The 25,666-nt window shown below is 45.3% G+C and overlaps 2 protein-coding genes across 5 annotated transcripts in view; one reads left to right on the top strand and one right to left on the bottom strand.

Moving 5' to 3' along the window:
* Positions 1 to 455: 455 nt before the first annotated feature.
* LOC139789610 (cyclin-dependent kinase 4 inhibitor B-like) lies at positions 456 to 11,711 on the top strand. Of its 4 annotated transcripts, XM_071730540.1 has the most exons (3): positions 8,307 to 8,578; positions 9,914 to 9,983; positions 10,503 to 11,711. In XM_071730540.1, the coding sequence occupies exons 1-3, from the start codon at positions 8,435 to 8,437 to the stop codon at positions 10,802 to 10,804; spliced, it is 516 nt and encodes a 171-aa protein (XP_071586641.1). In that variant the 5' UTR covers positions 8,307 to 8,434; the 3' UTR covers positions 10,805 to 11,711. The 4 variants fall into 4 exon arrangements, with proteins under 4 accessions (XP_071586644.1, XP_071586642.1, XP_071586641.1 ...); XM_071730543.1 differs by lacking the exons at positions 8,307 to 8,578; positions 9,914 to 9,983 and adding an exon at positions 456 to 1,086; XM_071730541.1 differs by lacking the exons at positions 8,307 to 8,578; positions 9,914 to 9,983 and adding an exon at positions 2,137 to 2,452.
* An 8,279-nt stretch (positions 11,712 to 19,990) lies between these two features.
* MTAP (methylthioadenosine phosphorylase) overlaps positions 19,991 to 25,666 on the bottom strand; it is a 33,014-nt gene continuing 27,338 nt past the window's right edge. The window contains exon 8 of the mRNA XM_071731914.1: positions 19,991 to 20,943. Within this exon, the coding sequence (XP_071588015.1) occupies positions 20,905 to 20,943 (39 nt within the window). The 3' untranslated portion in view covers positions 19,991 to 20,904. The remainder of the gene's footprint in view (positions 20,944 to 25,666) is intronic.

Raw genomic sequence — 25,666 nt, 5'->3', positions numbered from 1 at the left:
TGTAAATATGTCCTAGGCCGTGTGTCCACAGACCCTGCTCGGGATCTGCTTACCCAGTGCAGGATTTCGAGAAGTCCCCGGCGCTGTCCCGTTCAGCAGTGGCAGCTACCGCTGTCACCTTTTCTTCTGGCAGCGGTGTCGGTTCCAGGGCTTGGAGCCTTCCCTAAAAAGAATAATTGTTAACAGCAAACAGCAGCAGCAATAAGCATTTTAGGAAAGCCCTGAAAGAGCGATGCTTCACGTGGCAGATAATTCGCTCTTTCTGTTTTTAATATGGCATCTGTGATTGTCTATATGTGCACGCTCGCGCTCACACAGACACAGACACGCAGACACACACACACACAGACAGACACAGACACACAGACACTGACACACAGACAGACACAGACACACAGACACTGACACAGACACACAGACACTGACACACAGACAGACACAGACACACAGACACTGACACACACACACAGACACTGACACACAGACACTGACACACACACACAGACACTGACACACACACACAGACACACACACAAGCTCTGCAGCAGGTTTTTGTCCTGTGCACGGAGAGAGAGGGTCGGCCAAGCGTTCAGCATCGGTAGGTATTTGGTTTCTATTACCAAAACTGCCGGGTCATCCTCCCACTGCCGCGCTGGCACCTGCGCCAGCACCCAGGCACTCAATTCTCTCGGCGTTGCCACGGGAGGTGGGAATGAAAAAGAAACAAAAAAGCATCCCTGTAAGAGCTGCCTTCATTTCCCAGGCTTGCCATCGGACTGGGTCACGAAGGAACTGTAACAGGCTCGTCTTCACTTGCATTGCGTTTGGGGTCACCCCGTGAGCAGGCAGGAGAAGGAAAGTTACATGGACATCGCTGTTACTGTTTGTCCAGCCAGGGAAAGCAGGTGTTTGTCACCGGGAACTGTTGCACACGACAGTATCCACCAGCCCTCCCTCCCCTGAGCCGTCTGACAGCAGTCTCTGATACTCCCGGGCCGAGTCGGGCCCTGTCGCCCCCGGGCACAGATGCTCCCGCAGGACCGGCACTCTCCCTGCTCCTCGCCTTTCCCCGCGCCTCGCACGGAGGTAAGCGGCACCGGGAAGGGAGATGCGAGGGCTGGATGATGGGGAGGGGATGGGGAGGAATAGCAGGACTCCCCAACCCCAGAGATCCTCTGCCGGGCATCCGACATGGCTCAACACTGGCTGCCGGGGGGCTTAGCACCTCTGCCACGGTCCCCGTAGAAGCGCCCAGAGACGACCCGCGGGCGAGAGCGCCGGCAGGTTGCCGGGGGCTTTTCCGCGCTCCCCCGCTCCTTCCCCACTCCCTACCCCTCCAAAATCTCACCCTACAAACCGAAACCACAGCGGTCCAGCACCGCGGATCGCTGCCTGGGAGGGATTCAGGGGAGGAAACAGTTAATTACCCGTTTCAGTTACCGGCGAGGGGAGGCGAGATCCACTTTTTTAGTCGTAATGTTGGTTTTTTCGTATTTTGTTTGTTTGTTGTTTTGATTTGTTTTGCTTTGTTTTGTTTTGTTTTTTCTCGCTCCGCTATGCAACGGCCCCGCGTCCCATTCAAATGACCATGTGACAAGGAAATAGCTGCTCGCCCGGGCCAATACTGGTCTTCGCTTTTTAAAGAGGCAGGGATCCGCTAGCTGTCCCCAAGAGCCAGCAACGCAGCCCCCGGGGGGACGGGGAAGGGCCGCTGTGCACCGAGCCTCCGCCGAGGGGCTGCCGAGGGGAGCGAATCCAAAACCAACCGAACAACAAGAAAATAATCAAAATAATACCTCCCCCACTAAACGGAGCTGGAGGCTGCGTGTTTGGAGGGGACATATAAGAGGGGGGAGGGCAAGGACATGTCGTCAAGGCTTTATTTGAAAGACGGGGAGCGCCCTGCGATTGGGCGGCCTCTGCGCCCGTTCGGTGCTAGTGCTCCGAAACCAGGGTGAGCTGGTGTGGGAGGAGAGAGGAGCCGCGTCCTCCCTCGGGGCCCACCCCCCGCCACCAATCCTTCTTCGCCCGCTTTCGAGGCGGATCCATCATCATGGGAGGTGTTTAGGGGTAGAGAGGGAGGGGGAAGAAGGGAGGGAGGTAGGGGGACTTGAATTTAGTCAAAAAAAAAAAAAAAAAAAAAAAAAAAAAAAAAAAAAAGAGAGAGAGAGAGAAAATGCTCCAATGAGTGTAGGGTGAGAGGGCCGATTCACCGGTGGGCCCCGAGGAGGAGGTATTTCTAGCGTGGCACGGCGGTTCTCCCCGCATGCATGTCCTCCCGGATAAGGTGCACCCTGCGCTTTCGGCGCGGAGCCCGCAGCCGCCGCCGGGCCCGGGCGCTGCGCTGGTGCATCCTCCGCTGCTTCCTCGGGGCGCTGGGCCGGCATCGGCCGCCGCGCCGGGCCCTGCTGCTGGTCCTGCGGAGGGGCCGCCGCGGGAGCCGCCGGCCCGGGTAGGGTCCCGGGGACGGGGGCGACGGGGGTGGCCCGGGGTGGGGGGGAAAGGGAGGCGACCGAGGGAGCGAGAAGGGGCGGTGGAGTGTCCACTCCCCGCCTCCCCGGCCCGGGCTGCGGGACCCCCGCCCCACAAGCCCCGATTTCACCGGGAGCACGTTTGGACAGGCGTGGGGGAAGGGTGCGTGAGCAATCTGCTTTGATTTGGGCTTTTTCTTTTTTTTTTCTTCTTTTTTAAAGGCATCAGGAAACGACAGGTTCTGGAAAAGTTATTGTGATCTATTTCTGCCTCCCCCCTCCTCCTACTACACACACACACACACACACATACATCCTTCACCCCCCGAGAAATTTTTCTTTTCGTTTTCTCTGTGGTTGATTTAGAAAAAATAAACGCACCACCCCGTACCAAAATTTGCAGGCTGTTCCTTGCCAACAAGAAGGAACCATAACTATTGCTCTGAAGAAAGAAAATGGCCACTGTTTTCCCAGGGTGTACTTTCCACTGCTGTAAATTACAGTGAAATACAGCGGCCTACTTTGTCTTTTCTTGATGTTATAAGAACATATACAATACGGGTCTGGGCGGCCGAGCAGCGGCAGAAAAAGCAATTAAAATACAGACATATAAAGTACTTTGAGTGACACCAGAAGTTCCGGCAGTTTAGAGACTTTTTCCTGAATGCAGAATGCAAAGCTAGACTGTTATTAATCTGTATGAGACAGCTTAGGCCTGATTACTACACATAATTAGGCACAGTGAGAAATAAAGCGAATGAATATGTGAGGATTGTTCTGCAAATTATCATAGGAGGTTATTAGAGGAGTCCACAACCTTCTGTAGGCCAGAGCACTGTCTGAAAAAGAACAGAAGAGGAAGAAAAACAAAGTAGGAATATTTGTCAAAAACCATGTACAAAAATAGAGATTATATATTGTATGCATATATTTTTAAAATATGTATGTATAAAAAATAAATCCCTCAAGCTGTTGAGGTGAGGAGATAGAGCAATTTATACTTTGCCTGCTTCAGTCTCTGGTTAGGTTAATTTTGGCATTTTCTTGAATATCAGGTGAGGGGAGCTACACACAGACATGCCTGTGTAAATATATACATATATGTAAATCAGAAACAATATCCAATTTTATTTTTTACCTTAAAATCCTTAATTTCTTGCACTTGTGTAGGCCTAATTTCTGCATCTTACACTAAATGACTCATCTAAAATGCATGAATCTCGAATAAAAAACACAAATATGAAAGTGATAATTATATTGAAGTAAATTCGCTGTAACAAGGACATTATCCCCAGACGAATCAGGCAGGGTGCCAATATTTTTATCTCCTTTTCTTCACTTGCTGTAAACATTGCTGCTCGGGTTTTGTTGTTGTTGCTGGTGTTGGGGGTTTTTTGGGTTTTTTTGGGGGGTTTGGTTTTTTTTTTTGTTTGTTTTTTTTTTTGTTTGTTTTTTTGTTTGTTTGTTTGTTTTGGTTTGGGTTTTTTTTCCGTTTTTTTTTCCTCCGAACGTTTAATCAGAGACATCGAGTTCTAAAATTCCGGTCAAGTCTAAAATAGTCAATGTAATGGGATGGGAACCTGATTATGAAGGAGCTAGGGAGGAGTAAGACAATGGTGTATGTTTTATATATATATATAAAGTATATACATATATACTTACTCAGATACACATAAAGAAAAAGGGAGAGATTTTACCTTTTGTCTAATCGTATTTTTTCTATAATAAGGTGAAACAACAACACAGTCAGTGATTTACAAATAGTAATTTGTAAGCAAAATAGGCAGCAATTTACAGATAATCTGGAAGCTCGGAGGCAGCGAACCCCGAACCCGTAGTATTTCTGGCCATAGTTTGCAGGAGGAGGAGGTGGCTTCATTTTCGTATTAGATGTAAATCTGTTTCAGGAAACAAAATAAGTTTGGAAATATACAGAAAACAGCTCTTTTTGCCCTTGTTTCTTGCTTAGCAAGAAGGGTCCTATTCCCAAGCTGTATTCGAAATTAAATCGCTCAGTTCAATAGGTGGAACGAAAAACATAACACCCCTATAGCGATGGAGAGTCTGTCGCTGAAACAAGCGACCACGAAGCTGCTCCCGAACCCCGAGCGGGTCCGGGACGCAGCCGGCGCCCCAGAACAAGCTAATGGAGGCGACCGGGCAGCCCCTGCCCGAGCTGAGAAACATCTAAACATGTTTATTTCTTAGGAAGGTGTGAGAGATTTTATTTGTTTGCCTTTTGTGTTTGTGTTTATTTGTTATTTGTCTTTGTTGTTTGTTTATTAACGAATGGATTGCTTCGTCTGACAAAGGCTTAATTAACTTTTACGAATTGTTAGGTGATTATCCAGAGCCATTAAGGTCATTATACTTTCCTCTGGCTTCATAGGCCAAAAAAAAAAAAAAGTGAAAGAAATACTATGCTTTTAACTTTTCTGGAGGATTTATAAGAAAAATGTTATTCACCTTTCAGACAAATATCCTCCAAGATATTTTCACAGCTATTTAGGACAGCATATTACGTATTATATTGCATCTGAGAACTTTTATTTTAGACGACTTGGAAAACTGAAACCAAGGCATTTTTTCTTTATTATAGAAGGCTGTAGGATGTTGGTGGGTTTTTGTGTTTTCTCATTTTTTGTTTCTTTTTTGTTCTTTTTAAATTTCTTTTAAATTTTTTCTATTTCCTTTTATTCTTTTATTTTTTTATTTTATTTGGTGGTTTTGGGTTGGGGGGTTGCTGTTTGTTGGTTGTTTTTTTTTGCTTGGTTTTTTTTTTGTTGTTTGTTTGGTTTTGGTTTTTGGGTTTTTTTTGTAATTTTTATAAGTTCAGAGGAAACGTTGATGATAGAACTTCTAAAGATCTTAAAGTAAGGTGACAGATTATTCTATCCTCACTCAATATCACCTAATGAGGATAATTATCTTTTTAATACACTGACTTCAGTATATATACAGTATATATTCAGTTTATTCAGTAATATACTGTTGTCAGCTTAAGAGTAGAAATACACTGTCCAGCCATTTCTGTTCATCATTTTTGCTTTATTTTTGCATATCTCCAAACAACTGGTTTTTTGCCCCTTAACTGTAAATCAAGTCTCTTCCATGGAGGTTCTCTATTGCAACCTCCTGCCCTCGTGCCCTCTTTTTAATATTTACTTGCAAGGAAATCCCAATATTATGTTCTCGATAGTTTGCCTCTTTGTAGTATTTAATTAACTCCTAAATTTATTACCAAAATACTTGTAGATTAATAAAACCAATCACTTAAATGTTTTGAAATCTTTAAAAACAACTGTTTCTCTTGTTTTTGAAAGTGTAGTGCTTGCTCATACTAAAACACGGCATAAGATGGCTGCTTTTGGCAATTGAACATTAGTTTTTCTGTCCTGTATGTTATCATCAAAACATCTCAGAACAATGTGCAAGTTTGCTGTACTGAAACATTAAAATGGATTTGATTTCAATGTCAAATATCTGTATTGTTGGGCAGTGGTTTTAAAAAGAAATAAGAGCAGAAAGGTAAGGTGAATAGACCGCTTAATGTGGATTTTGCTTCCTTGCTTCCTTGTTTGGTTGGTTTTTGGTTTTTTGTTTTGTTTTTGTTTTTTTTGGGGGGGTATTGTTTGTTTTGGATTTTTTTTTTTTTCCAGTGAAGTTTGTCAGGGATGAAGGATGTTTTTTCCTCGCAAAACCTTTTCCTTTTTTCTTCCTTTTTCTTTTTTTCTACCCCCCCCTTCTCCCCCCTTTCAAAGCATATTAGCCCAAACTCGGCTGCTATTTCCCTCATCTGAGATATGACTGTGTGTTGTTATGTTTCGAGTAATTGAGGTCGTTTGTTGGTACCAGAGTTGTGCAAAATAGGATTTGTGTATGGGGGAGGGTGGGGGGAGAATAGTGTGACTTTAATAATGTAACTTAAAATTGTTGTTTTAATGGTCCAGGAGCTTGATAAGTGATTTGGAGGCTCACTGATTCTTAACAAGAGACAAGGGTATTTTTCTGTTTTATGCACTTCCGAGATTTCACAGCTTTTAACAGATTTTTGCAAAGGTGAAAGTGCAGACAGGTTTTTTTGGTTTCTCTAGTAATGTCCTCATAAATATGTTGGCGTGTGTGTGCCTTAATTTTTAATACTTGTATATTAACAAAATGAGATGTATGTATATATTTCAACACAGCGATGAGTAAAACCCACTACCAACAGCAATTCACAGCCCAGCCATAATACCCAACCCTTTCAGGCTTTACTATTGACTTGAAATTCAGACACCTGACACATGATACAAAGGGGGTTTTCTCCGTGAACTTATTATGGCTGTCATTAGTGGTAGAGAGCATACGAAGGACTGGGGGCCACTTTGCCTCTGGGGTGGGGGATTTTTCCCTTGTGATTTCTCAGACTTTACGAATTTTTTAGAAACCTACTTTTAAACTTTCTTTTATTTTTATAATCTCTCTCCCTCCAAAGTTGCACCCTGCACTTTCCCCAGAAACCCCGCAAAAGGGGGCTCAGAAAGCCCACGAATTAGGACATTTTAGTGAACCTCTGACTTGTTACGCAGGGGTAAATTTGTACTTACTTCTCCTCATCCGAAAATGCCTGTGCCTCTCGGCCGTCCTTACATGTGTATATAAATTTGTTTTTTTCCTCTGTCGTGTGGTGGCGTGGGGGATTAGTACCGAAGGAAGCAAAGGTTCCCCCGCTGCGGAGATACTGCTTACAAGGCAACCGCATAGTTTTTTGCAATTAAAAAGAGAAGATTACGAAATTTATATTTGAGAAAAAAAATTAAAAAAAAACAACAAACAACTTAAAAATCTTCCTTAATCTGTTTTATGCCTTTGCTCTCTCCTCTCCTCTCCTCTCCTCTCCTCTCCTCTCCTCTCCTCTCCTCTCCTCTCCTCTCCTCTCCTCTCCTCTCCTCTCCTCTCCTCTCCTCTCCTCTCCTCTCCTCTCCTCTCCTCTCCTCTCCTCTCCTCTCCTCTCTCCTCAGCCTCGCCCTTAGCTTCGCGATGGGGGGGAAGGGGTGGGGGGCGTCACGAGGCCCGCAGAGGGGCCTCGCTTTTTCCAGAAGGGATGAACAGGACCACGGAAACCTAGGGGAGGAGCTAGGTGCTCAAGGTGAGCCGTACTTCATCCCGACTGGGTCCCCCTGAGGTTTTCCTGCAGGCGAGAGGCTCCCGCAGGGCCGGGGTGAAGCAATCCTCTTCTGCCGGGTGCCATTAGGTGGATCGCAGATTTCGTGCGGCCACGGCTGCCTTCCTCATCCGGGCCTCCCTCTCCCGCTCCCGGCCGGCGGAGGAACGGACCCCAGACCCCCGGGTCGCAGGGGATCGGGGCAGGGCAGGCCCCCCTCCTCGGAGGCAAAAACCAAATCTGTCCCTCACATAAGCACTCTCTGCCCCGGGAAGACTCTAGTCCCCGGCCCCTGCAAGGTACCCGCGGGACGCGTCCCACCTGCCCGGTTCGGAGCAGCTGCAGCCAGCCCGGAGAGGCTATTTTGCCCATGGGGCTGCGATGCCCTCTCCTCCCCTCTCCCCAACACTGGGGAGAGCGGGAGGGGCGCAGGGCCGCAGCCCCCCTCCCTTTTCCTCTCCCGTACGGCGCCCCTAGAGGGAGGCAGCCCCCGCAGGAACCTCCCCGCCCTCCTGCAGCTTATGAATCGGGTATGTCCCCGCGGAGTGCCGAGCTACCCCCGGGTCTCTGCTTGCAGAGCGATTCCCGCCGTCCCTCGCAACCCCTCCCATGCCTTCCCTGCATGGGGAGGCTGCGCGGATTTTGCCCGTCTCTAAAGAGCGCGGGGCCCTCCGCGGAGGTGTCAGCAGGGGAGCGGTGAGGTGGCACGAGGGGGCGTTTGCCTAGTCCGGAAAAAGGAAAGAACTGAGAGACCCAGGCCAAGGGAGGTGTAGAGCCGGGGGAGTCTGTGCGGTACGGGCCGGGCCGTGGGGAAGCGATGGAAGGGTCCCCCCGGGGCGAGGGTCCCAGCGACCGGCTGTGCCGCGCCGCAGCCCGCGGGGACAGAGAGGAGGTGCGGAGGCTGCTCGAGGCGGGAGTGGATCCCAATGGGACCAACTCCTTCGGGAGGACCCCGCTCCAGGTACGGAGCAGCGGGAGAGGAGGGGGCGTGGGCCTGAAAGGTGGGCCTGAAAGGTGGGCTGCCCTCTGCCACACTGGCGGGGGAGAAAGAGGGGTGTCTGTGTTTGGATGATTTTTTATTGGAGCCGGAGCCGGATTCCAGCCGCAGCTGCCGGAATGCCAGCGGTGCTTTTCCGAACCCTCGCCCTCCTGCGAATACCAGATGGAGTCCGGAGAGGCACCGCCTGCAACAAACGAATTGTGCAAGAAGGTACCCAAAAGGAGAAGTGGGTCCGCAAAATCCGCTTTCAGATGGGCTCAGGGAGTTGGGTGCACTTCGATCAATTTTTCCTGTTTGTTTTTTTTTGGGGGGGGCTGTTTTGTTTTAAATACAACTTCAGTGTGTCTTTTCCCCAAAGAAAATCAAAGTGGAATTCCTTGTTAGTATTTTAATGTGAATAAATGGCGCAGAAGACGGTGTAGAAATTGTAACTTGAAACTAGTATTAGTAGTAAATACTTGAAATTTGAAATAAGCAGTAATTCTAATAATTAATATTTATCAGCAGTACTCATCAATAGGTACTATAATATATATAGGTAATAATATATAGGTAATATAATATATACCGGTGGTTAGTGAAGCTGCTTTCAAGGCATTCTGAGACCTAGAGGTGTGCTTAATTAGTCGACATAATTAAGTTGAGAATTTTTAAATGCTTACTGAACGATTAGGGTACTGTCATTTAAGCTGGGACTGGGTAATTCATGGAAACTTTTTCTCGATATGTCATTTAAAGCAAAATATGTTATTATTCACTAGCCAAGATGAACAGCCATTTTCTCCCTTGCACTTCAGATGGAAAAGGAAATATTTTCCTTAAATAAATTAAGAAAGACACTGAGCAAGTTATTCCTTTTAGGTTTTGTTGTAGGTTCAGATTCCAGATTAAAAGATTCTTCAAATGCTTGTAAAATTTCTTTTTTTCTTCCCTCATTTTAGAATGGGACTAAGTTATGTTTCCCTCACCAGCGCTTCACAAAATGGCTGCCACTCTGACATGTAGACTCTATTTTTCTGAAAAACTTAAACTGCACAGAAATGTACATATTATTAAATTTATAAGCATTTTTGCACTTATATTATTTTAAAAGCCCCAAATATTTGTAGTACATAAATTGTTTCTAGATAGAAATTTTGAGAAAGCTTATTGTCTCAAGGTATTTTCTGCAGTGTTAAGATTCAATTAATGAAGGTCAAAACTCAGTTGAAAATGACCTTGAGTATAGGGAAAGTGAAACCTCAAGGGTATTTCTTTTTCTTTGTTTGCTTCTTTGATGTTGTTTGTTTGTTTTAGTTGTCTTTTTTTCCACCGTGCCTGTTCAGACCCCTTCAGAAGTATCTGCTTTTGGTTCGCCTGCAGAGTGGTAACCAGGGCTCAGCGGGGAAGTTTTGGGGGTATCCACGGGCGCAGCAGCATTCCTGGAGTCTGCGAGAAACATCACAGGTTTAGCCAGGAATGGGAGAGGGAGAAACGACTCGATCCAGAGCCTATGCGTATATGTGTACATACATACGTGCGTGTGTGAGTGTGTATGTGTATATTTACATGCACATACAAGTTCTGTATGTACCATGGTATATACAGATGGTATAAAATGTGGAATAGATCACGCAGATCTGCAGTACCTAGTCTGGAAATCACAGGCATCGTAGTGAATACTTTAATTCGTCACAGAATATTTCGATTTAGCACCGAATATTTAATTTATCATCGAATCGTAGAGTACCTCTGGTTGGAAGGGAGATGTAAGGACCGCCAAGCCGAGCCGTACGCCTTCGTGCAGGTCGCCGACGCAGGAATACCGTGCCCCAAAGACCCTTTAGCCCTGCAGCGCCCGCTGCCCCCGAGTTCTCCCGGCTCCTGACCCTGTGTCTCCCCGCAGGTGATGATGCTGGGCAGCCCCCGCGTGGCCGAGCTGCTGCTGCAGCGCGGGGCCGATCCCAACCGCCCCGACCCCCGCACAGGCTGCCTCCCGGTGCACGATGCGGCCCGCACCGGCTTCCTGGAGACGCTGGCTGTCCTGCACCGGGCCGGGGCTCGTCTCGACCTGCCCGACGGCCGTGGCCTCCTCCCCCTCGACGTGGCGGCGGGGGGCCCGCACGGGCCGGTGGGCCGGTACCTGCGGCAGCCGCCGCCCCTCCCCGCCGCCCCTTCACCGGCAGCCGTGCCGCCCGCGGAGGGTGATGAGTGCTGACCCGGCCTCGCCTCCCCCAGCCCCGGCCGCTGCCCGCCGCCCGCCCGCCGCCGCCCGCCCGCAGCCCGCAATCCCGGCCGCGGCCGCCTCTCCCCGCCGAGCCCATCTGCCTGCCTCCCCGTCGGGCAAGGGGCAGAACCACCGCTGTCCAAGGGCCGTGCTGCCGGGTCCAGAGAAAGTCTTCCTCTGCCCCGCAGGTCACCATGGACACTCATTGTTTCGCTTCTGCCAGGCGACCCATGATGCTGCATTTTCTGACAAAAAGCGGAAAGGACCAAAACATGGCCAAGGGAGTGCGCGTGATACTCCCGTCCCACAGGCTCCCGGAGGACAAGTTCTCCGGTGCCTCAGGGAAGCAAAAAATAAAAAATAAAAATTCGGCGTTACATCTCTCCATTTATTTTTAAATTGATGCGGTCTGGAGAAATGAGCGTCCCTTTCCCTGAGCGTCTCGCTGCCCGTTATTTCCTTCAGATATTTGTCTTATTCACGATAATATTAATAATTATTGAAAAATCTTCCAGAGCTTTTCGTTTTAATGATGCCTTGAGAATCTTATACATAGCTCTCCGAAGTAGTAAACGTTTTAGCCATCCCGTTTACACACTTCGTTAGTCCTAAAACTTTCTCCCCACATCAGGTCACTCAACTTAGACAGTCTCGAAATATTTAACACTGTTAAGAGATTCCAGTTTGGTAACTACTACAAATATTTCGTATAGATATATTAACCGAAGCCTAGTAACCTGAGAAACCAATTAGAAATCATCTAGACACTGCATAGTTTTGACATCTGGAGATACCCCGTTCCGTCAGACGATACGGGTAGGTCGGTCGGTATTTTAAAGACAACTTTCCGAGTCTCTAAACGAGTCGTTTGGAAACAAAACAAAACAACAATAAAACCAAACCAAACCAACCAACCAACCAAAAAAACCAAAACAAGCCCCCCCCCCCTAAAGCAAACAGACAACCCCTCCCCCACCTAAAAAAAAAAAAAAAAAAAAAAAAAACAACCAAAAAAAATCCAACAAAACCAACCCGAACAAAACCAATGACAGAGCTTGATTATATATATGAACCTCCTCAAAATCATTGCCTCTGTTTTTACACAATGATGTTTACCCAATGTTCGTTGTACTGATGTTTGATTTAATGCCTTTTACTATTCAACTGCAAAATGTCAGAGGGGTTGCATTCAACTATTGCATTCACTAATCCTTGCATTCAACTATTAAATGGTCCTGTACGCAGCACTCCTCGGTGTCGGACAGTGATTTTGTTTATACTTTGTTCGTTGGTGCATAACTCCATGTACATACACACCACAAATTCACGCAGGTCGAATGCCGAGAGCTTACACGCAGAAGCATACTGTTCACGCACACAAACAGCAGAGTCAACAATACTCATGAGGATGGTTAATTGCTTTATTTAACACAACGCTTGCAGATCCACAGGAAAATTCAGTTGCACTTCGTACTTATGCATGAATTTACGTTTTTTAAAAAGAGGAAGATTTATTTTCTTTCGTTTTATTTTACTGCTAAAACAAACGTCCCAACCAACCAACCAACCAACCAACCAAAAACAAACAAACAAACAAACACGAACAAACAAAAAAACAACCCAAAAATCCCAAAAAAAGATGGCAAGCACACACTTGAGATTAAGTCGCCACGGGCGGGTACTCTGCCTGCCTGAAGGCTATTTTGGCCCCGATTTTTTTCACGCGTATTCGCTGGTGGTTTTGCCTGCGCTTTGCTCAGGGCACAGATGCCGAAGCCCGGAGACGCGCTCCAGCGCCGTTTTTTCGCGCTCAGTTTGCCTGAACGCCTTTCTGCCGCTCAGATCTTCAAAATAGAAGGGGAAAAAAATTCACTCTTCCCTCAAACAACAACAAAAAAAGGATCCTTGCTGTTTGAGGGCCAAAGGCAGAGCGATCCCCCACCCCGAAGTGCCTTGGGCGGCCAGCGGGAGAGGGGGCAGCGAATCGGTGTGCGGGGGACAGGGCGGGCGGGAGGAATTCTCCGCCGCCTCGGGCTGGCAGGGGCACAGCTCAGCCTCGCCGTGCCCAGACCTGAGGGCAGGTGACGGCCGCTGCCCCCAGAGCTGCCGGCGCAGCAGGAAGCGGACCATTCCCGACCTGTCTCCCCCGCCCTGCCCCAGACTGACGAAAGGAGCCTCCTTCCCCGCGAGAAGGGAGCTCAGCACCGGGGGTCCCCTCAAGAACACGGCAGGGAAGTGGTGTTCTCCCTAGGATCCTAATGCAGCCTCTCCGCACCCGAAAAAGCCCTGCCCAAAGACAGTGGCTTTCCCAAGGGCCTCAGAGATGGTGAAACCCAAAACTTCCCTGGGAAGTTACTGGGAGAGAATAATTTCTGTGATGGAGCTGATTTTTGGAGGCAGTGTAAGTAATTCACCCTTCCTTCCTTCCTTCCTTCCTTCCTTCCTTCCTTCCTTCCTTCCTTCCTTCCTTCCTTCCTTCCTTCCTTCCTTCCTTCCTTCCTTCCTTCCTTCCTTCCTTCCTTCCTTCCTTCCTTCCTTCCTTCCTTCCTTCCTTCCTTCCTTCCTTCCTTCCTTCCTTCCTTCCTTCCTTCCTTCCTTCCTTCCTTCTTTCCTTCCTTCCTTCCTTCCTTCCTTCCTTCCTTCCTTCCTTCCTTCCTTCCTTCCTTCCTTCCTTCCTTCCTTCCTTCCTTCCTTCCTTCCTTCCTTCCTTCCTTCCTTCCTTCCTTCCTTCCTTCCTTCCTTCCTTCCTTCCTTCCTTCCTTCCTTCCTTCCTTCCTTCCTTCCTTCCTTCCTTCCTTCCTTCCTTCCTTCCTTCCTTCCTTCCTTCCTTCCTTCCTTCCTTCCTTCCTTCCTTCCTTCCTTCCTTCCTTCCTTCCTTCCTTCCTTCCTTCCTTCCTTCCTTCCTTCCTTCCTTCCTTCCTTCCTTCCTTCCTTCCTTCCTTCCTTCCTTCCTTCCTTCCTTCCTTCCTTCCTTCCTTCCTTCCTTCCTTCCTTCCTTCCTTCCTTCCTTCCTTCCTTCCTTCCTTCCTTCCTTCCTTCCTTCCTTCCTTCCTTCCTTCCTTCCTTCCTTCCTTCCTTCCTTCCTTCCTTCCTTCCTTCCTTCCTTCCTTCCTTCCTTCCTTCCTTCCTTCCTTCCTTCCTTCCTTCCTTCCTTCCAATCCAGAACAGAAGAGTTTGATCTCCCAGGTGGGGAAAGTCCCAAGACAAACATCTTTTTCTCTACTTGAAGCTAGTAGAGAGAGGGACCTGGGAGTCTGGATTGACAGGAAGCTGAACATGAGCCAACACTGTGCCCAGGTAGCCAAGAAGGCCAATGGCATCCTGGCCTGGATCAGGAACAGAGTGGCCAGCAGGTCCAAGGAAGTGATTCTGCCCCTGTACTCAGCGCTGGTGAGGCCACAGATTGAATCCTGTGTCTAGTTCTGGGCCCCTCAGTTTAGGAAGGAGATTGAGGTCCTCGAGCAGGTCCAAAGGAGGGCAACCAGGCTGGTGAAGGGACTCCAGCACAGATCCTATGAGGAGAGGCTGAGGGAGCTGGGGCTGTTCAGTCTGGAGAAGAGGAGGATCAGAGGAGACCTCATCACTCTCTTCAACTCCCTGAAAGGAGGTTGGAGCCAGGGGGGGGTTGGTCTCTTTTCCCAAACAACTCTCAGCAAGACAAGAGGGCAGGGTCTCAAGTTGTGCCAGGGGAGGTTTAGGTTGGACATTAGAAAGAATTTCTTTACCCAGAGGGTGATCAAGCATTGGAATGGGCTGCCCCGGGAAGTGGTGGATTCTCCATCCCTGGAGATATTTAAAAAGAGACTGGATGTGGCACTCAGTGCCATGGTCTGGTAACTGCAGCGGTAGTGGATCAAGGGTTGGACTTGATGATCTCTGAGGTCCCTTCCAACCCAGCCAATTCTATGATTCTATGATTCTAGTGGCTGACAGCAAGGACTGTGTAAAAGGCAGGAAAACAGGCATGTGTAGAGCTGGGAGGATGGGGCAGAGGCACAGTGTTCAGATACTCCACAGGGGGAAGAGGCAGGTTCAGCTCAGCAGAGAGGTGCCTGGAGAAAGGGGGAGGCAAACACAGCCTAAGCCTAACAGCATGCATGATGAGCATTACCCCACACCAAACCATCCCAGATCAACATTTTTGTTTGGCTTCTAAAACAAAACTCATCTCTTCAGACAGCCAGTGCAGATTGCTGATGAACAGTGCCACCTACAATTAGACAGTGGACCCTGCTTGGTCGAAATCATGGCAGAGAGGGCATTCTTTGCTTATGGAGATCAAGCATTTGATCACCACTAGCTTTACAGGTTTTTGAGATATATTTTCACCTTAGGCCCTGAGCAGGCTAAGGGCCAGAGAAGGAATTGAGAGTTAAGTCTGAGTACTAGTAAGAGTAAGGAGCAGAGAATTTATATCGGATATGGATCAGGGACACAGCTAATTACACTGTCCTGCTTATGTGCACTTAAAGGGGAAAGCAACTCCTGGTATCAACTTCTGTATCTAGTATCACCTAGTATCACCTAGTATCACTGGCTTATCTTGCTGGCTCATCTTCAGGTAGATACAAAAGAATGAATAAATGTTTGAACGTGATATGGACACAAAACATGTTTCAGAACCTTGTTACACAGCTCATACAAAACCTGCTTCCTATAAAGCAATAATTAGTAAAACACAGATTCTAAGCTCAAATTAAAGGATTTCCAAGATCAGATGTCATCCTCCTTGTGCTAGAGGAACCATACTGTAGGAAAATGAACAGCTGGACAGACTTCATATTTCCTTTAAGATCTGTTTCACTTACTATGGGCGTTATTCTTGGTTACGCATGTTGCCAAATCTGAGGACTGAACACGGTACCTGAACTTAATTTGTTGTCTTTTCAAGGTGTACATAGAAACTTGTATTTTGTTTCTTGATCTCGTATTGTGCCCTTAGGCAATGCTATTAAAAAATGTGGATTTGAAGATACTCTGCAAATTTGCACAATCATCCGTTTGTTTTCTACAGCTGTAAAGAAACACATAAGCTATTACAATTGAGTACACCTCATTTGTGTATATATGTCTTGTATACTTGTATTCAACGGTGTTTTCAGTAAATGTTCATGAGATTCTGTTCACTGGCAGCAATACAAACTGTTTCACCAAGTGTAAAGCTAAATAATGTGCAGAAGAAACCTGATTCTGTAAGGAATGCCTGCCCTAAGGTGGAATATTTGAAAATACTGATGTGCAAGCACCCAAAAAGAACAGCCTGCAAACAGACTCATCTAGCAAGCTGGCTCCCAAAATTATGTGCAGAAGTTACCTTCACATTTTGTGTCAGTCAACACCAATTTCTAGACAATCGCAGCCTACATAGCCATGGAAAAAAATGTTAATTCAGAAATGGAGAAACTCCTGGATTCCACTCAGATTTATTTCACATGAATTTAAAACATTGTGTTTCCTGGTTTTGCTACTGAGGCCATAAGGCATTTATCTTGCTCTGCTCTGAGAAGAAGCCTGGAAGATTCAGTGTCAATCATATTTGCCTACGGTTTCTGGAAGCAGGTTATGTATTCAGTGTTAATCACAAAATGTTATTCCTTACTGCTTGGTTTTGTGGGAGTAAAATTGAAAGGAAATAGAAAATGCAGGTACAGAGTTAAGTGTGGGCTTTCTTACCTACACAGAATCTTTGTACTCCTTTTCAGTAAAAACACCAGGATGGTGTTATTTTCTCCCATACGGTTAAACAAAGATGAAGAGATCCAGACAGCCAGTCGTATGCTAGGAATTGGGCAATGACTTTCCTGCTCATTTACAAGAACTACAGAAAACAGACAATCCAAATTTTAATTTTTTTTTTTTCAGCCTGAAGTTTTTCCCATAGAAATAGGATCAATTCCAGAATCAGTTCACGACTTACTGCAAACTAGAATGCTTCCCTTTTGGAGCATAGTTTCAGGACAACTGGCAGACTTCAGATTCCTCAGGTGTTGTAAGGAAAAGCCCTTTCCCTTGCCACTTGGCCATGCAGCCCCACGGTTTATGCCACGTTGCAGCCATTTAGGACCTGCCTGAACCTGCTAATATGCTGGGCATTGTTCCATTCTGGGGAAATGACAACTTTTGCTTTTTAATGCTTCTGTGAACTGATGAAACTCATGAAAAGAGGTGTTTAATCTACATTGGAGCAAGAACAAGAATGAGGAGATGGGGGGCTAGAAGTGGGGAGCAGCAGCCATAGAAGTACACAAGATGCATTGTAGGGAGTTGAAAAACCCCAACTGTGATTAGTTCTAGATACCTGTGATCAGTTCTAGATGTGAATCTTTGTAATCTCCTAAATTCAAGCAGCTAGGCCCCACCTACAACACCTTGATTTTCAGACAGAAAATATAATTCCGAGTGTGCTTAGTCAAATATTGCTTTGCACCACAACTTGTGAGTCAGTTCATAGCAAAGGTGGTGGAGAACTTGACAATCATGTAAATAAACAATCCCAAACTTTTGCTGAAGGCTTAAATGTTAATTTAAATTATCTTAAACTGTCCTGTGTCAGTCAGTATTGTAATTACAATGGGGAGAGGAAGCAGACGTTGAAACAGTCTAAGCCAGAGCTTCCGTCTCTGGCTGATCCCGCCCAGTTCTGAGCACATCCTGAATTAATTTCTCTGCTAATGATACTCAGCTGGTTTCTGTAAACAAAATATTCTCTTACTGGTTACAATTCTGGGAACCTCAACTGCTCTTGGGACTGTTTTGAATACTAATATAGAAACTAAATTCTGATGTCACATGCCACCTGTGCTGATGCTGAGAGATGCTTTGGATGCTGTTAGTATGAAACTGTGACTGTTAGCTAAGTGAAAATGAGATATGAGTGGGCAATTTCATGCTAGCAAGGCAGATCAATGTTATGCAGCACAGAATGAAGTGAAGGAAACAGAAAAGGGAAAAAAAGGGTAAATCTCATGGCCCGCCTCACTGTCTAGTTTGTGCTGTATTTGAACCTGCAACACAGTGCTGGCATCAGTATATTACACTGTTAACAAAGACACTGCTCCATGCAAAACAAACTGGTAACTCGTCCAGGAGAAAAGGACTTTAAAAGCCTTTGATAGCTGGGGTAGCAAAATATAACATGCAACAAGTGAGAAGCAGGGTAGGACAGAGTAGTGACTCCACAGTCAGAAAGAGCAAACATACATAACACAAGAAAGTGTGGGATGCTGGCTTGCAATACAGACAAGGAGTGTTTAGGTATGAGGGCCACCAAGTCCATATCCAGAAGTCTCTTCAGTCAACACAGGAGATCTGCTGCATGTGACACGTGCACAAAGATGAAGCAGAACTCCTAATGATTGCCACTGGGAGAGACAGTCAGACAAAATCTCCAGTGAGTGGGTGTACGTCTCCCTCTCCCATTTGTTATTTGCATGTTGAACTTACTCTGCAGTGACACTTCTGTCTGTGGTCTGCATGGATCTGGACATTTCATGTAGTTCAGAGATCTGACATTTCCCTTAGAGCCCAGTGAAAATTTTATGAGGAATCAGTTGGCTACAGATTCTGTAGTTCCCAGGCCCTTGGCTAATATTGTCACGGCTCCTGCTTCATGCAACTCTGCTATTTACAATCACTCCCATTCAGTCTCCCCTCTATATACCTGGGGAAGAAAATTAGGCTTTCAATAATTATTTCTAAAGCATTCACTGCTTCCCAGCTGCATTTCTTTATTCCCCCATGGCAAATTCTGCACAGGAACATGAGACTGTTCTTCAGCAGTTCCTGCTAGCTCAAGGGGCAACCTCATTCTCCCAGTACCCTTGAAAGCATTCAAGCCATACAAATCAGCAAGTTATCTTAAGGAACTTGTGTTGCTGTAATGATGGCTTAAATGAATTTTTAAAATGTACCAGTTCAGGACACAAACATCAAAACCAGTCAGGTACTGAAAGCTTTGTTATTTTCTGTAAAAATATGCATGTATGTGGTATATATTTGTATTTATAATATTTGGTATAAGAGATTCCACTGTGTAACTGGTTATGTTTAGCACAGAGAAGATTCAAAGCTTCTCTAAGAGGAGCAACAACATCTTCCTTGAGAGGCATTCATTTTGGAGTCTGAAATGTTTGAAAACTAGGCAACAGCAACAATTCTGCACTCTGTATGCTGGTAAGCCATTTACCAGGCCAAGATGTGGTTGTCCTAGAACCTCAAGCTATTATTTGTTAATACTGATTCTGATGTTAAGCTGTAGGAGGAGTGTCAACACTATGCAACTTCAAATCCATCACAACAAACAGACTGAATGATGGCTGGAAAAAATAAAATTGTCATGGGGAGACAGTCAAAGAGAAAAGAGGTAACATCCATCAATGAAGTCCTCTGTCGTCATTTCACTTTGGACAAATGAGAGACATTTTAAGTCTAAGAACAGGCACTGTTCTCTGCAGATTGTTAAAAAAGAAACCACCCATGGAGGATTGAAAATAGAAACCCAAAACCAATTTTCTCTTAGAACATCCAAATATGAACTTTATAGCTCCAGTCCATTTCACTAAACCTGTCCAGGGGGCAAAGATAACAACAATGAAAACAATTTTCAAGGCCAGCCATCTGATTTGGCTAGATGTTACAGGCAGTAAAAGGCATGTCAGATCTGTAACCTTCTCTCTGTAAGGCTTTAAGCCCTAGCTTCTACAATCCAAGTTCTTTCAACAAACACCAGGAAGTATGGAAAGTTGGTTAAGTTTAGTTAAAGTTTCCCCTAAATCTGCAAAGCATCTGTACTGGTTTTGCTAGCGACAGAATGTCCAAATCTGGACACTTTCACACCAAGAGACTGTGTGTCTTTAGCAATCTCAAAAGCTTATGTAATTTTTTTTTTTTCTTTAAATATAACTATCTTTCATGTTTCTGATCTTTCCCTTGCTTGGCTTCAGCTGCACTCTGACCCACTTCTGTCTCAGAAATCCCTGTTGGTTCAGAGTCTTAACCTTAAGAACCTTAAGTTCTAGGCAGTACAGTATTTCCTAGAAGTGGTCTTTCTCAAAGTAGTGTTTACAGGGTATCACAACCAACCTCTTCCACAAATGTCAAGTCATTGTCAGATAAACAATATTCACTCACTAATGACTAGAAGTAAAATAAACCAAATTTCCACTCAGTTTGGAGAAGCATAGGTTTCATTTTTTTTATTTACTAGACAAGAAGCAGCACATTATTTTATTGAAGTAAAATTGTACTAGAAAATGAAATGTATACATTCAAAGCACTCAAGCACATTCATCACTTCAAAGTGAAACTAAAACAGTGTTGTTCAGGTCACTGGAGCAGCAAAACGCCAGCACAGTGTTCAGGACACAGGCAGCAGAGTACTTTTTGTACAGATCTACAAGTCACATTAGTACATCTTCAGGCACAAACTTGAAGGCATTACTGAGTTTTTTAAAATGAAACCATTCATTCATTAGACAACTTCTGCTGTGAAGGAACCACCACAATTATTAAACCACATCTTTTACCACACAAACAAAAACTAGTGCTTGTAAAAAAACAACACTGAAATAAAAATATGGATAATGTATAAAAATAGTATGCAAAAAATAATTCTATTTTGAAATAGTCTGTTTTTCTGGTATATTTCTGAAGCGAACTGTAACCATCTACCTTGTTGAGAGAAAAGCTGGAAGGCGGAAATAGCAAAGCATGTAGCATGATCTGTGAATCTGTTTTCTTAGATCTTATTTTATGAAACCACAACATAATATTACCTACCCTTTTCCTTTGTCCATCAACTAAAAAGTATCACTTAACAGAGCATGCCAACTCCCTAGTGACTTTTTCCTTTGGCTGCTGCCTGATCCAGCTTGACAGTAAAGCTATTCTGAATTTAAAACACACTCAAAATCTAACTTTAGCCATCTTATACATTATCAATCATTACCATCCATTGTTGGTCAATGTTTACTTAATTCTTTTTATACTTGTACATTTTTTTGAAGATACTGTAACCTCTGGAAGTTCCAAAGTGATCCCCTGTTCCTTGTGAATGCTCAAACTTCAAGGTCCATCCAGGTTGTTACTGCTTTGGCAGAATGACTGAACACTGCACTGTCGTCTGAAATACAAAGTTAAAAAGTAGATGAATATTTACTCTGCCAATGCAGAGCAGAACTACTTTTAAATATCAATGGAGACTAAATGGTTTCCACAAGGATTACAAACAGGTTTAACTCTTTTGATATGCATAGCATCTCCAACTTACTCCAACACCAAAAGAGTTAAACAAATTACAGGAAGGATAGACTCCACACACTTCAAGTACTTATCACTGCAACTCTTTAAACCACCTATGTAACAGGCTTGTTGGTATTGAGAACACCAATCTGTACTTGGTCTGTACTTGATGTTTGCATGGCAAGGTTTTTGCAGCAGAGGGAGCTACAAGGGTGGTTTCTGTGAGAAGCTGCTACAAGTTTCCTCCATGCCCAAAAGAGCCAGTGCCAGCTGGTTCCAGGACGAATGTGCCATCAGCTGTCCAGAGGCTGAGCACATCACATAGTGTTAGCAGCTCTGGGATAGATAGTGTATATAAGAGGAAACAAAAAAAAACTGCTGCCCAAAAGCAGCCAGGGAGATGTGGGGGAGTATGTGAGAGAAACAACTCTGCAGACACAAAGGTCAGTGAAGGAGAGGCAGAAGGTGCTCCAGGTGCTGGAGCAGATGTTTCTGCAGTCCCCGGTGAAGACCCATGTGAAGTAGGCTGTCTCCCTGCAGCCCATGAAGGTTAAAGGTGAAGCAGTTATCCAACTACTGATTACAGAGGAACCCTTGCTGGAATAGGTGGATGCCTGAAGGAGGTTGTGAACCTGCAGGAAGCACTAGAGCAGGCTCCTGGCAGCACCTGTGGACCCATGGAGAGAGAAGCCCATGCTGGAACAGATTTGCTGGCAGGACTTGAGGGGCTCACACTGAAGCAGCCTGTTCCTGAAGGACTGCACCCCTTGGAAGGGTATCATCTTCATTATGAAGAAATGCACATTGCATGAGGGACTCAGAATCACAGAATGGTTTGGGTCAGAAGGCACCTTAAAGATCATATGGTTCCAACCCGCCTGCATGGGCAGGAACACCTCTCACTAGATCAGGTTGGTCAAATCCCCATCCAACCTTGATTTGAACACTTCCAGGGAGGGGGCAAAAATTCCCTTGGTAACCTGTTCTAGTGTCTCACCACCCTCACAGTTTCTGTTTATATGAACTACAGAGGAGTTAACGATGTCTACTGCTATAAAAACTGTTTGTTTACATGAAAGGATATATGGAAACAAAATGCTATAGAGTGCTTCCATAGAGGTAGTGTATTTGCCCAGGACTGCCTCCTGTGAGAGGGACCCCTCACTAAAGCAGGGGAAAAGGAGTCCTTTCTATGAGGAGGAAGAAACGGCAGACAAAAATGTGTGATGAACTCAAGCTGAACTTCATTCCCTGTCCCCTGCACCACTCAGGGTGAGGAAGTAGAGAAAGCAGGAGTGAAATGGAGCTTGAGAATGGGGGGCAGGGAAAGGTGTTTTAAGATTTGGTTTGATGTCTCATAATCCTAGTCAGATCTGACTGATAATAATTAAAATAACTTCCTCAAGTTGAATATGTTTTGCCCATGGTGGTAATTGGTGAGCAATCTCTCCCTGTCCTTATTTTGACTCATGAGCCTTTCATCATATTTTTTTCCTATTCAGTTGAGGCAGTGATAAAGAGGGGCTTGGTGAGCACCTGGCATCCAGGCAGGGTCAACCCACTACACAATCATCTTGCAGGAACACTTCAGTTCAGGACTTCTGGCTCACAGGCTACAAATGATAAAATGTGTAGCTTGCTTTTCATTGTTAAAGCCAGCATACTGACTTACATACATCACATTCACAGAAAGCTCTTCACAAACATGATTAGAATGCTCTGAAAAGGAATTTTCTTAAAAAAAAAAAAAAGTGATTTCTGTATGTTTTTCATGAATTATGAAAACAATTGCCAAGAACAGAAACTTTTCTCTAAAGGTGCATTGATTGGGGGAGAATTAAATATGTAGGGACAAGCCACTTTGGCATCAGCTACATTAAAGGATAGGACCTGAGAAACACTTCAATTCCAGCTTTCTTGAAAGGTCCTTGGCCTGCAAGGACTGCAGTAGGCAGGCCAATGCAACTACAGTTGAAGAGAAGCCTTGATGGAATATCCCCCTCCACCTTATTCACCTGAGTCTATTCTCTAGAGTCACAAAAATTACTCAAGAAATGACTCAAGAATATTTAGAAGATCAGAGTTCTGCATATAGAAATTCTGAATGTCAGTTTCAGTTTATGACAGACTAGAAAAAGTTATGAAATAATATTAACTCTTCAGCTTCAGGTATATGAATGCTGAAGTGTTCTGAAACACACTATGGATGTCTTACCGAATCTGAACTGCTCCACAGTGTTCACTTATCACAGCTCTCTTATCAAAGTACAACATCATTCCTTGTATACAGGTCTGACAAATTAAATCTCACATAGGCTAGTACAGAAGTTCAAAAAAGGCAGGTTATATCAGCAGGTCTTACAGATTACAGAATTTTACTGAAGGAGCACTGACAGAAGATCTGACATGTTACAACAAGATGATCTTCTTACAGTCATGCTGCAAGAAAAATCAGTTCTAACGTTGACTTGTCTTTTACCACCCCAGTAATACTCAAGGGGTTGAGCCTTAACAGTAACAAAGGTACAGAACTCAATTCACTGAGTTAAAATTATTTTCAACAGTTTTTCCTCTTTCACCAATACTTTTCCTAACAAAGATAAAAAAAGAATCTACTATACCGGTTCCCATTTGAAATTATCTGCTGTCACTAATATGTTCACTTCATAATTTTTTACTTGATCAGCTTTTTATATCAATATAATGGCTCAAGTTCTTGTTGCCTCTGGCGTCCCTTCTAAGTATCCCTTCCAAGTAAAGGCAAGACTTGCTTTTCTTGAAACCATTTCTACATGCCTGATCTTATTTCTGGATACCTTCTTGGCAGCTCTTGCCTGCTTCCAACCCTTGAAGGCTATGTTTTCATACACAGCTCTGCTTTTTGGTTAGCCAAGTCAGTCTCATGACTGGTCTTTCTGTGGATCTCCCCTGCTCTTGGAGAATGCTGCCCTTAAAGACCTGCCAGCTTTTTGGAGCTCCTTGCCCCTTCAGAGATGCTTCCCATGAGACACCTAGCAGTTCAATGGTTAAGCCCAAGTATGCTCATCTGAACTCACAGCATCACATAATCACAAATGTCAGGGATTAGAAGGGACCTCTGGAGATCACCTAGTATAACCTCCCTCCCAGAGCAGGTTCACCTAGAGCAGGGTGCACAGCATGGCAACCAGGAGGGTTTTGAATGTTTCCAGAGACAGAGCCTCCACCACTTCTCTGAACAGCCTGCCCAGTACTCTGTCACCCTCAAAGTAAAGAAGTTCCTCCTCATGTGTAGATGGAGCTTCCCATGTTCAAGTTTGTGCCCATTACCTCTTGTCCTGTCCCTGTGCACCACTGAAAACAAGACTAGCCCCATCCTCCTGACACTCACTGCTTAAGTATTTATAAGCACTGATAAGCTCCCCCTGCAGTATTTTTCTCTCCAGACTAGAAAGACCTAAATTCCTCAGCCTTTCCTAGCAAGAGAGATGGTCCAGTCACCAACTCATCTATATAGCCCTTTGCTGCAGCCCCTCCATCAGAACCCTGCCATTCTTGAACTGGGGAGCCCAGAACCAGACACAGTATTTCACATACAGCCTCACTAGGGCAGAATAGAGAAGGAATATAAACTCCTTTGATCTGTTTGCCACATTCTACTTGATGCACTGCAAGATGCTATGGCTGATGTGACAAGGGGACATTACCGGCCCATGGTCATCCTGATGCCCACCAACACTCCCAACTCTTTTTCCACAGAGCTGCTTTCCAGGATGTCATCCCCTAACCTGTACTGGTGCACAGGGTTGTTCCTCCCTAAGAGAAGAAGCCTACACTTGTCCTTGATATATTTCATAAGATTTCTCTCTGTCCAATTCTCCAGCCTGGCCAGGTCATGCTGGATGGCAGCACAGCCTTCTGATGTGTCAGTCACCTCTCCCAGTTTTGTATCATCAGCAAACTTGCTGAGGGTACACTCTATCCCTTCATCCAGGTCTCTGATTAATATACTGAACAGGAGTGGAAGCAGTACTGACCCCTGGGGAACATCGGTTGTTACAGATCTCCAGCAAGACTCTGTGCCAGTATTCACAACCCTCTGAGCTCTATCTTTCAATCCACCCCACTTCCCATTCATCTAACCTACATTTCCTATGAGGATGCTGTGGGAGACAGAGTTGAAAGCCTGGCTGAAGTTAAGGTAGACAACATGGCCTGCACTTCCCTCATCTATCTATCCATTCATGCCACTGAATTAGTAAGGCATGACTTCCCGTTAGGAAAAACATGTTGACTACTTCTGATAATCTTTTCCTCCACATGCTTTGAGATGATGTCCAGAAAGAGCTGCTCCATCACCTGTCCACAGTGAAGCTGATTGGCCTGTAGTTTCCTTCTTGCCTTTTCTGAACACTGGAGTGACACTGGCTTTCCTCTAGTCCTCAGGCCACCCATGGTGGCAGGGACCTCAGCTTCGGCACAACAAATTCCAATACAATTAAGGGTTGGGATTCAGAGAGCCAACTCCATCATGTGTACTCTGCTACTTGCCTTCCTCACTCCCCACAGGATGCTGAATGTCACTCTTTCATGAGCATTATAGCAATAACTGCCAGTGATTATCA

Source organism: Heliangelus exortis, chromosome Z (assembly GCF_036169615.1).
Source record: "Heliangelus exortis chromosome Z, bHelExo1.hap1, whole genome shotgun sequence".
Classification (NCBI taxonomy): domain Eukaryota; kingdom Metazoa; phylum Chordata; class Aves; order Apodiformes; family Trochilidae; genus Heliangelus; species Heliangelus exortis.
Note: the sequence above shows the minus strand (reverse complement) of the source record. Positions and strands in the feature narration are given on the sequence as shown.

Bases quoted from the DNA above. Each gene is read 5' to 3' on its own strand.
- LOC139789610 (XM_071730540.1), top strand. From the start codon at position 8,435: ATGGAAGGGTCCCCCCGGGGCGAGGGTCCCAGCGACCGGCTGTGCCGC. The intron at 8,579-9,913 runs GTACGGAGCAGC...TGTTTGTTTTAG, and splicing joins TCGGGAGGACCCCGCTCCAG to TTGTCTTTTTTTCCACCGTG. The intron at 9,984-10,502 runs GTAACCAGGGCT...GTCTCCCCGCAG, and splicing joins TTTGGTTCGCCTGCAGAGTG to GTGATGATGCTGGGCAGCCC.